At 33.1% G+C, this 13,108-nt stretch overlaps 1 protein-coding gene across 2 annotated transcripts in view; it reads left to right on the plus strand.

Annotated features, from left to right (window-relative positions):
* The window catches only part of LOC100882272 (uncharacterized), a 156,200-nt gene that overhangs the window by 130,016 nt on the left and 13,076 nt on the right, over positions 1-13,108 (plus strand). For both annotated transcript variants that reach the window (XM_076530328.1, XM_012294408.2), the window contains 3 exons: positions 1,983-2,210; positions 3,676-3,927; positions 11,815-11,945. In XM_076530328.1, the coding sequence (XP_076386443.1) occupies positions 1,983-2,210; positions 3,676-3,927; positions 11,815-11,945 (611 nt within the window). The remainder of the gene's footprint in view (positions 1-1,982; positions 2,211-3,675; positions 3,928-11,814; positions 11,946-13,108) is intronic.

The following is a 13,108-nucleotide window of genomic DNA, read 5'->3' on the forward strand; positions in this document are numbered from 1 at the left end:
TATAAAACAGTATTTATGATATATCAAATTGAAATTTAAAGTTTATCGAAAATGATTAAGTCAACATCTCATAAACTGATTGGATTGGAATACTGTAATTTAAAACTTAAAATTTGCTGAAAACGGTTGTATAAACTTTTCATAATCTTTTGTAGCATGAATTCGTTGGTTGTCAAAAAATCGTTTCTTTGGTTATTCCAATACGATTATACAGGGTATCTCACAACCAGTGTAGTCTCTAAAATGAGGGATAGCTGACGTGATTCTGAATAAGATTTCCCTTTGCAAAAATGGAGTTTGAAGCTTTGTTTTTGAATTATTGAAGAAAAACACGGACCAATCAGTGCGCGAAGATTATTACGTGTTGGATTATTATGCGTTGGTTAACTACGTGTTAGATTACCACGCGTTGGTTAACTACGTGTTAGATTACCACGCGTTAGATTCCTACGCTTAGAATTACCACCCGTTGCATTACTACGCGTTGGACTAATACGCATTGAATATCCGCGCGCTGGATTACTACGTGTTAGATGTCCACACGCTGGATTACTACGCGTTAGATTACCACGCATTAGATTCTTACGCTTAGAATTACCATGCGTTGCATTATTACGCGTTGGATTACTACGTGTTGAATATGCACGCGCTAGATTACTACGCGTTGGATATCCACACGCTGTATTACTACGCGTAGGATTACCACGCCTTGCATTACCACGCGTTGGATTACCAAGCGTTCGATAACTACGCGTTATCCGAAGCTGCCGCTCTCGCGCTTTGATTGGTCCATGTTTTTCCTTAACCCTTTGCCTTACGATTTAATTTCCAACTGTGCGGGCCAAAAGCGACAACAAGATCGGTCGCGTGCAGAGACATACACAGCTTGGCTCAGCGTTCGTAACTGTACAAATCGCAAACTTCCTATGATTTGTATATACACGTGCGCGGTACAATTAACTTTGCAAGATGTTTGATAAATAATTACGATTAGTTGATTATTAAACGAAAAAAAAGATTTATTGTTGCAAGTTTCAGAAATGTCTTGTTTATGTTTCGCCCGGTAGACTTACGATGACTCTGAGGCGTCTTATTCATGTTTGGCTCGATAGACTTAGGACGTCTCTGAGGCGTTATTGTAAGCTAAGGGGTTAATAATCCAAAAACGAAGCTTCAAACTCCATTTTTGCAAAGAGAAATCTTATGCAGAATCATGTCAGCTATCCCCCATTTCAGGGACCTACACTAGTTGTGAGACACGCTGTATTCTAACGATTAACAATTTTATGCTAAATACATTAACGAAAACTTTAAACAGATTATTTTCTACAAACATCAAGCTTTAAATTAATGTAATACAAGTTCTACTTGGCGATACTTTTAATGTTTCAAAATTAAAATGCTACAACCTAATAACACGACAAGACTTCTTTTAGCAGCTAGTCAATTTTTGTGAAACACATTACTGAAGAAATTGCGCTGTTATTTTTATTAAATTTACTTTCATCCTTCGTTTAAATTAATATAGTATAAATACTTTATGTACGTACTTGTATGTCACCAATTTGCTTCTATGCTTTGAAATGAGTCGTTATTTCCTGTAATTAGCGAGCAGCCATTTCATATTATGGAGGTTAATGGAAAGTGTATATTCATTGTCATTACATTTCAAACTGCAAATTGATATGCCATAAATGCCGTTTTGTTTTGAAATCATAACCAGTATCAACCAGAAATGAAGTAATGTATAATTGAATATTATTTGATTATATTATGAAAGGGTATGAAAATAACACAATTTCCAGTTTAATTACGATCGACGTTTTCCCGGTGGTTTGAATTATTTTCGGTTATATTGCTTAAAAATACACGAGATTTACCAGAAATATCTCAAACTTCGATCGTAAAGAATTAATAATAAGAATTTCACATTTTTAGTTAAAGATAAACTCAAAAAGGATTTGAATTATTCGTTATTTTAGATATCAACAATGTATCCTGTCCACCATTGAATCCCGAGGGCCGAGGCTATTTAATGTGTTCTCGTATGACAACACCAAAACCATGGAGAGGTAGACGAAAAGTGACCAATCGACCAGGTACCAAGTGTTTCTTGAAGTGTCCCCACGGGTATCAACTTCGTGGCGAATACGAATTGAGTTGTCGATCGGATGGCTCTTGGGACGGTCCGAAACAAGGAGAGTGTGTCAGTAAGTAGAATTTCTTTCACTGTTAATTACGGTACATCGATTAACCACTGATAATTATTGGTTAGGTTAATTTTAGGTTAGAAATTTTAATAGTTCTATAAAATTATTCAGTTTCATTCTATAATATATCTTTGAAATATTTTTATGATAATTTGTTACAAAGTATTTGCTATGGTATTTAATTAAGTTGCTTTTTGAGAGGAACAAAATTAGTTTCAATAATATAATTTTAAACAAAATATTAGTTTTGGTAAAATATTATATATTTAATTCGAATTTTTTACGACAACTTTTGTTTATCAATATTTGTTTGTTAGTCAGCCAAGTTATTAATAAAAAAGTTATGAAGTACAACAGTTAATACATCTGAACTCGACCTTCTGAATATGACGCATGATGTATATTAGTTATAACACATATCAATATCCGTACATCAATTACAATGATCACAGTTTACTGTTGACATAACAGTAAACGTGTAATCAAATACATCATCATCCACACTAACAAACTGAACAGTTTGCTGTAGACGTAACAATAAACGTGTAATCAGAGTATATCGTCATCTAGATTACCAAAGTGAACAATCACAGTTTCCTGTAGGCATAATAATAAAACACGTAGTCAGAGTATGTTGTCATTCACACTAACAAAGTGAACAATCAAACTTTGCTGTAGTTGCAACAATAAACGCGTAATCAGAGCACATCACCATTTACGTTAACAAAGTGAACGGTCAGTTTGCTATAAATGTAGCAATAAACATGTGATCAAGGCATATTGTCATCCACATTAACAAGCTGAACAATTACAGTTTGCTATTGATGTAGCAAGAATCATGTGAACACAATGTATCGCCATCCACATTAATGAAGCGTATAATCAGTTTGTTGTAGTTGTAAGAATAAACATGTGATCACAGCATATCGCTATCTACACTAGCAATGTGAACAGTTAGTTTGCTATAAATATAACAATAAACATGTGATCATAGTACATCACCATCCACGATAATAATCCCTTAGCTTGCAAGGTTTTCAGCACAGTTGCCTAATTAACTGCTGCATTAAAGTAAATGAAGAATATTGAAATGTTAGGTGTATTTTGGATTTAGCGATCTTTAATTATACAAATTGCAATTGGTATCATATTCAAAACTCGATCTGTGCAAATACGATTTAATTCTGTCACATTTAAAGTGTAACGAGTCTGACTCGATGTTATAGGCTGAGGGGTTAAAAGTGTACCACAGCTATACTTGCAACAATAAACATGTGATCACAGCACCATTCACATTAACAAAGTGAACAATCGCAGTGTTCTATAAACGTAATAATAAACGCATAATCAGAATATACCACAATCTGCATTAACAAAGTGAACAGGTCTGCTGTAGACGTAACAATAAATATAAACCCAGAAGCCATGCGGATATAATTACAGTTGTAAACATATTCTGTTACAGGATACAGCAAGCCCCGTTTAGAATGTCCAAAAGACGTGATAGCAGAATTATCACCAGGTCGAGACGAAGCATTCGTCACGTTTGATCAACCATCGACGGATCTTGATTGGTTCCGATATGTTCGATCAAAACCGTCTTGGGGTACCAGATTGGAGGCAAATCTGACTCCCGGTGTCCACGAGATCACGTTCTACGCGAGGCACCCTGTATCGAAGAAACAAACCAGCTGCGTATTACGCATCATCGTCAAAGGTGATTAATTAGTGCACGTGCATGAAATCAATGCATGACATGTAAACTTCGAAATGATAATCACTATTGATCATCAAACATCGCTATTAATCAACGGGTAAGCCCCGGTCTGTGGGCTGTCTTATCGGATGACAAGATCGTGAACGATTAATTTTCTCGGGTTTAAGGGACTGCTACGAGTAACTTCCTATCAGTGTTTGCTTTTCTCAAGATTGTTCTTGTTCCGAATGTTGCTCTTATTCTTGCTTTGTTAGTGTTGAACTGATGAGAAGAGATTTTACGAGGGTAACGGTATCAATTACCACATGAAAGGAACTGGTAACGCGAATGGCGGTAATATAACGAGACTCTACTGTACTCTTAACAGCAGACTCTTTTATAGTTTTGCGAATAATATTGATAAAGTTAATGTAACGACTGTGTCTCATTTCAATGTAAATATATTATTGACTGGAACTTTAAAACAATAAAGTTACAAGTATTTTACTTAATATTGCAAGGAGTACAACAAACACATGAATATTAACGTGTTCATTAATAAATATAATAAAAATTTTGGAAAGATAAGTTATTAAACACATATTGTATTGTATTTTGTAGTGCACACGCATTTTATTTCTGTTATGATTTTTATAGAAAAGCGTATGTCAGAGTATGTGCATAATAACGTGTTAAAATTAAAAACAATGCAATTAATAGTGAAATAAGGATAAGACAAATTTTTATTTATAATGTTTCCATGTAGGAGGCATCAAATCAAATGTATTTTCAAATTGATTGGCTTATAAACTTACATCAACATCCGATAATTAACACTTAATTAAAAAATCTGCATATATTCATAAGAAACTTCTCTTTAAATAATCATAGATTTATATTTTCGATAATTCTCTCGATTGAGAGATTTTTTCTTTCTGAGGTAATCAAAATATTAGCTGTTTACTCTTGAAAGTACTTAAAAGTAGACTGTCGTTATATTGAAACTTAAACAAGTATCCTATATGTATACATATAAGTTCCTATGCATATTAGTGTATTCTATATCTTCAAAATAAACATTACAAAAACTTAGTATTTTTGCATAAATATTAACGAAATTAAAAAATATATAGTACCATTTAGAAAAATTAGACGTTTACAATTCCATTACACATTAATGTAGAAAAAAACTATGACATAATTTACCTCTCGAAATCATGTAGCGTTTAAAAAAATTATTTATATTATCATTTTCTAAAATATTTGAGGAGATTGTTTTAATTGTAACACTATGTATATCACCGACTGAAGACTCATAGACAACAATATGACGACACACTTACACGAAACAGCCCGTCCATCCCCACTTTTCGCAGACTTAATGCGTCATTATGATGTTTTTTTAGAAAACTTTTCTCCCAAAGTGATCATTATCGTACCTATTTAAGGCACCAAATAGTATGTCCATTAAAAGACATTTCAAGTCCCATTCTTACGTCGTGCAGTGTTTTGAAACAGCCATCTTCTCATTATGTCGCCGTTCAAATGAGGTTTTCTTTACATAAATGTTCATACACGCTTGCAATGCATATAAGAAACAACGATCGCGATTGCTAGTTCCGCATGTGTTGAATGTGGAGCTTTAGTGAGATGTGTGTATAGTTACGCGTCGAATTACTCGTATCGAATTACTACGCGTCGAATTACCATCCGTCGAATTAACATCGTCGAATCCATCGACGTTTTGGATCACCAAGCGTTAGATCAACACGCATTAGATAACCAAGCGTTGAATTAATACGCGTTAGATAACCAAGCGTTGAATCAATACGCGTTGGATCACCAAGCGTTAAGTATCACGAACCGGTGGATCACTACGCGTGGAATCAATACGTGTTGAATTACCAAGCGTTAGATCAACACATGTTAGGTAACCAAGGGTTGAATCAATACGCATTGGATCACCAAACGTTAGGAATCACCAACCGGTGGATCACCACGCGTTGAATCAATACGTCTTGGATCACCAAGTGTGGGTCACCACGTGTTAAATCACTACGTATTAGTTCTCCACGCGCTGAATTATCACGTGTCAAATTGCTAAATGTTGTATGATACAGCGATATGCTACCACGAATTAAATTATCACGCACTGCATTATCGCCTAGCAAATTACCCAGCGTTGAATTACCAAGTGTTAAACTATCACGTGTCGAATTACCTGGCGTCGAATTATCACACGTCGAATTACCATCCGTCGAATTACCACGCATCGATTTACCACGCGTCGAATTACCACGCATCGATTTACGACGCGTCGATTTACCACGCGTCGAATTACCACGTGTCGAATTACCACGCGTCGAATTACCACGCATCGAATTACCACGCGTCAAATTACCATGCATCGAATTACTACGTGTTGAATCATCAAGCATTAAATAAGTACGCGCTCGAGCACCACGCGTCGAATCACCACGTATTAAATCACCACGCATTGGATCACCACGCATTGGATCACCACGCATCGAATCATGCACCGAATTACTATCCATAGTATAGCCATACACTGTATTGCCTAAAATGGTAGCATACAATTTTATGTTACCATGCATTACATCACCACACGTTGTATTACTGCGCTTCATGTGTTGTATTGTCACGCCTTAAATTATCAGACATTGTAATAGGGCGTGTTGTATCGTGCCGCATTGAATCACCATGCGTTATTATTGACATATGTTGAATGGCCAAGCGTTGTACTAGCGCACATTAAATCATAGCATATTGAATTATCATGGGTTAAATCTATTTCGACTGTATATTTCGCCACGTTTGTACGGAAACCTTCAGTGGACGAAATATAAAGAGTTTAAAAAAGAAATGGTAAATATTGTAAGAGTAGATAGGGGTCATAAAATAATATAAAGAGCTCCTAACGAACATGGATCAAAGAACCCACACATTCAAAGTAACAAGCAATTTTCTGTTTAAATTATACTGTTCGCGATGCTTCTGATAATTAACCTTGATAAATTATATGCTGTTATAGAAATATCTTACTATTTCTACTATTGATATTTGTAATATTTATCCACTTAGGCTTTACATCTTCATATAAGAGAATTTCAAACGATTTCAAAAATTTTCTTCACATTTTGCACAAACATCTTCTATGCTTTTACAAAATTTATTTACGTCTTTAATCAGTGAAGAGTACATTATATTCTTCAGAAATTTTTATAAGAAAAAATGTAAAGGATTAAAATCAGTCGATGGAAAACCGTGCAACTAGTACACCACGTTCAATCCACTTTCCTCGGAAATTTTGGTTTAATATTGCTGGAGGATTTAGAGCAAAATTAGTTGATCCACCATTATGCATAAATCACAGTTGCAATCTATCACGTAGACGAATGTCATGCAAAAACTGTTGTAGCATATGCAGTCAGGAAATTATGATGCGCAACACCTGTTGGTAAAATAAAAGTAGTTGATCGCCTATTATGTTCATCGATTATGTTGATGAAAACAGATATTGGCGATTTATCTGAATAATCAGGCGAGATTTTCTTCAGCCCACATGTGGTTGACATGAAAATTCGTGATGCTGTCTCTTGTTAACGCAGATTCATCGGTAAATAAAATGTGCAAAATAAATTGCGGATTTAGCGCATGTTCAATACTCAGAGGCAACGTTGGTTGCTTTTTAATAAGCAGAAATTCTTATGTGATGTTAGTAAATTTTAAATTTTTATATTAAGAAATTTGTGAAATTCAGGATTTCTAATTTTAAAAAATTGTAAATTTATAAATGTGCAAAATTGTAAATTTATAAATGTGCAAGTCCCTAAATTTCAAAAATTTCAAATTGTTAAATTTATCAATGTTCTACATTCTCAAGTTGTCAAATTTCCAAATATCCAATTCCTAAAAATTACAGACTTAAATATAGCCAATTGCAACTCTGTTAAATTTCTAAATATTCAAATTTTCAAATGATCAGTTACTGAATTATTATTATTTCAAATTTTGAAATTAACAATTATCACATTGTTGTATTCCCAAATTTTTTAATTTGCAAATCACTTTCGCCCGATTATTAAATTTGCTAATGACCGATTTCTAAATTTTTAAATTTGCGAAAGACCGATAGCCCAATTATATAACTAGAAAACTATCAATTTTTTAATTTTTATATTCCTGAAATGACCCACGCGCAAATCACTAAATTTGCAAAATACCAATTCCTGGATTATTAAATTAAAAAATTTTCAAGTTTGTAAGTGATCAATTCCTAAATTGCTGCATTTATAAAAGACTAATTTCTAAATTTTCAAACTGGCAAATGAAATATTTCCAAGCTACTAAATTCACAAAAAAACGATTTCCAGACTCTTTAATTCCCAGATTATTAAATTCATAAATTTTCATATTTGCAAATGACCAATTTCCAAGTTACAAAACTTCCAAATGATCACTTTGCAAACTTGCAAACTTGCAAATGACCGCTTACCAAATTTTCATTCTTCCAAATTTGCAAACGATCAATTTCCATATTACTAAATTTACAAGTTTAAATATGCAAACAACCATTTTGTATGTTGATAAATTTTTAAATGACCAATTTCTAAGTTACTAAACTTCCAAATGACCAATTTCCAAAACTTGCAAACTTCCAAACAACCAATTACCAAACTTGCAAATGACCAATTACCAAATTATCAAATTTCCAATCTTTCGAATTTGTAAGTGACCAATTTCCAAATTTGCAAACTTGCAAATGGCCAATTACCAAATTATCAAATTTCCGATTTTTCGAATTTGCAGGTGACCAATTTCCAAACCTGCAAACTTGCAAAAGACCAATTACCAAATTGTCAAATTTCCAATCTTTAAAATTTGCAAATGTACAATTTTCAATTTCCTATATTTCTTAATTATTAAATTCTCAAGTTTCCCAGTTTTCGAAATACATTCTAAGTTTCCAAATTTCCAAATTCAAAATCTTCGCCATTCTAACTTCCCAAATTTCCTATCTACCGTCAAAATAATGAACACACTACATAAGAAAGTAGCAACGTATCGGTTCGTATCGATATCGAACTAAATTGTTCGCTATAATTGTTGGAATTATTTCAAATTCCACAATGGCGCCAGGGGACTGGGATAAAATACGAGTCTCTCGAAGGCAGAACGGATCGTCTTATGGGAATTTCGCATCGTGGTTCAAAGAAGTTCTCTTCGTCTTCCGGAATCCCAGCCGACGCTTTAATTAAATGCGTTTCCGGGATAAAGCTCGCCACAATGCCGTATAATCTATGGATCGCTGGTCTTCGCCCTGCGAATTAGATTAGCTGATGAATCCTACAGAATGCTTCGCTGATTCTTGCCAGCGATCACTGAACCACTCGCGGTTAAATTACGGTTGTTTGTTTGTGCTTCTCCGTTGTTCTTTTATGTAGCACAAGATTGGGATCCATGTGTGGATTGCATTGTTTTAAACGTGAAATTGGGTAAATTCAGAGGAGAGTAGGGGTTGTGAAGAGGAAGTTAATTAAAGGACTGTATTCAAATGAGGCACCTTGTACGGAGAGGGTGTTAGGACGTTGAAGTTGTTTAAACCCATTTGTTCGGTTCGATGTATTCTGTGGGTCATTAGGGGATGACTTACAATTTAAAATACTCGAGTGTTCAAATTAGGAGAGAATTGCTTAAATTCACTTAAAATACTTTCACGTTTTACTGTCGATTTCACAGTAATTTATGTAGGTGGTGATGGATGTTTAAATTTATTATCAGATAGTTACACTCTTTCAAGAATATATTTGTTCTTACAATTTTTATAATTTCATGAAAACATCGTACGGTTACAAATGAAAACAATTGAATAAGTTTGTGTCAAAGTATGCTAAAAGTAAACAAGTAAATATGTAAAAAGAAAAATATAACACATAATGTTAACAAATATTTATTTGTTTCTACTTATTAATACAAACATTTATTATTTTTTTAATATAAATATGTATTCGTAGTAATAGAATTAATTCATATTATATTTAAAGTAAATGCGGAAAAAATATTGCGCATAAAATATGAATTATTAAGTAGAATATTTATAAATTTGAAGTACTGTTTACTATTATATTATAAAATAATGCACGCGACATTTGAGGTTGCATGCAAATCGTTGATGTGAAAACTGAGAAGAAGGGTTATTGATAAATTAAGCGAGAACATATTGAAGAGTTGTATTTGTTTAATTGAATTAATTCGTACAAAAATGGATAATTTCCTACCTGCACATAATCACACGCTTGATTTCACCTTCATTTCATCCAGTAATTAATTAACATCGGTTTCCGCGTATTACACATAAATATTTGTGGTAATTATCCGCTTGGGAATTCTGGTGTAATAATATTCCACTTCTGCAACAGAAGTTTACGTTGCGCCCGAATGCATACCGTATGCGAATCTAGAAATTGCATTTTGCTAGCACTCTCGATTTTCGAGGAACGTGATTTTGAAAAGAAAATTATAAATACTCAACGCTATAAGTTCCCTAAACTTATGCGATAATAATTACTATATTATTTATTGCATCAATTACTATATTATGTATTCCATTAATAACTATATTATTTATTGTGATACGCATTCACTAAAATGACATGACAGAAACTATTAATGAACTTTAATAGGCGAATAAATAAAAATTATACTTAAAGTAAAATAAATCTATTCGTAAGCTTTTGGAATATTAAAAAACAAACACATTTAACAATAAATCATGTAAACGTAATATTTTCATAACTTAATTAAAAGTTATTTAATCTTCGTTAAAAATTTTCAGTATATGACTCTCTTCCCAAATATTTTTATACGCTTTCAAATATCGATCAACCTCGTATTTAACAATGGACTTCCAACTGATGCCCAGATGTGAACATAATCGTGTTCCATTATTTTTGAAATATTTGACGTCGTGAGATATTTGCCGATACATTTTATGTATCAGTAGCCGAGATGTTACGGTGTTCCATATTAGGTGCAGTTAACCTACTCGTGTTCATACTTCTGTTAAAGCTAGAATAAAACTGTGGAGTCTCAGGCGAGCGATTATGGTCCAATGGACATTTTATAAAGTCATAAATGATGCTGATATTCGTTCAGTTTTTAGTAAATTGCGATAGAACATTTTATAGATGGACAAAATAGTACTGTAGGTAAACGGAAACTTTTATGTATGTGCGTCGGAGCGTCGGCAATATTTAGTGACGATTAGACGATGCTAAGTGGGCTGTAGCGTGAGTAATTATATAACCGATGTATGCTTCCAACTTGTTTTTAAATGATGTTCCAATCTGAGCTACTGGTGTCTATATGTATCCGATGTTGTTCCGGAGTCAACAACCTCGTGTGTGTTTCGTGTCTGTCAGTTCGATTGCTAATTTCACAAGATGAAGGCTCGGTGTAGGCATACAATTTCTACAAACAAGGCTGAGGGAAATAGTTCTTAATTTTTATTGAAATTCGAGTGGAATTGAGAATCCAAGTGACACGATGGGTCTGGTTATTCTGCAAAAAGTGACCATAGCAAGGGATAGAACCAAGCAATACTTCAGCATAAATAAGAAACTGCAAATAAAGGACTCTATTATTGAGATTAAGGATCCTATCAACCAAATTCGAATACAAATAAACTAAACATACTCGATAACATGTAACAACTCTTTGTGTTATTGTTGCTACTGTAACCTATTGTTTGGACCTGTACAAAGTGTCCGGAGAAATTAAAAACCGTATAATACTGTATCGATAGAAACTTAGACTGGTGTCTAATCCTCTTGCGATGATGTTTTAAGATCTAATATTTGATTTTTGTCTTTATTCTGTATGTTGCAGGTGGTGAAGCACCCAAAGTGAAAGACTGTCCAAACGACATAGAGGTCACCGGGAAAAATGGGACAGCGATCACATGGAATGAACCAATTTTCACGGATAATGTAAAGGTGACCCGGATTAGAAGTAACGAGGTCAGTGTTAATTATAAACCACTTAATTTCTTAACGATGTTCGATCATACTGCGATCGTCAGATGTGTGTCACGTTCCTATAACGCGTTGATAGACTTTGAACTGTATCATACGTTAGAACGTTTTTGCATAGTGCGGTTCTATTTATAGTAAACGTACGGTTATATGCGTTATTCGACAGTCAACAAAATATAATAAATGGAGGACGTTATAGAATTATGTTCGGTGACAGTGTAAATTTAATTTGGCCGAATAATTGAGAAGTTATTGAAAATAATATGAATGTTGTGTATACGATAATGTGTCGGAGAAGAAGGGATTCTTCAAATTACTGAAATATTTTAATTTAGAGAATTGCGAAGTTGCAAATTTGGATATTTGAATATTTGGAAATGGGATCTGAGATTTATTAATTTGGAGATTTTTACACGTGGTAATTTGGGTATTTAAGAGGCTCCAGTTTTGGAATTTGAGTTTGGAATTTTGGGGATTTAGGAATTTTAGGATACGGAATTTTGGTAATTTTAAAATCTGGAAAGTTAGAAATTGGAAGATTTCAGAATCTAATTAAAACATTGTTAAACTCTTCAATTTTTAAATTTAAAATTTAATTTAATTTAATTTAATTTAATTTAATTTAATTTAATTTTTATATTTAATTTAATTTTTAAATTTAAAATTTAATTTAATTTAATTTATTTTTTATATTTAAAATTTAATTTAAAAATTTAGAAATATGGGAATTTTAGTAATTGGGATTTGAAGATTTGAAAACATGGGAATCTCGAAGATTGAGTATTTAAATATTTGGGAATTGGGGGATTTTACTGTTAAGAAATTTAGAAATATAGGAATTTGAGAATATTTAGATTTTGAAACTTGAAGATTTAAAAGTTTGGAATATTTTAAGATATAGGAATTTAGAAATCTTGGGATCTGAAAACTTAGAAATTTGCAAACTTGAGAATTACGCCTCACGTGAATTCGAACGTGCATTTAAAATTTAGAGTACCTACTATAATTTATGTAGAACAAGAATGAGGCGAAGAGATTCTGAAATCGTTACAGACGATTAAGCGTGTCTGAAGCTATCGAAAATGATGCCAAACACGATTATTATTGATTTCATAACAACTGATGTTAACCTCTTGGGCACGGCTGAA

The sequence above is a fragment of the Megachile rotundata genome, chromosome 4, assembly GCF_050947335.1.
Source record: "Megachile rotundata isolate GNS110a chromosome 4, iyMegRotu1, whole genome shotgun sequence".
Classification (NCBI taxonomy): Eukaryota; Metazoa; Arthropoda; class Insecta; order Hymenoptera; family Megachilidae; genus Megachile; species Megachile rotundata.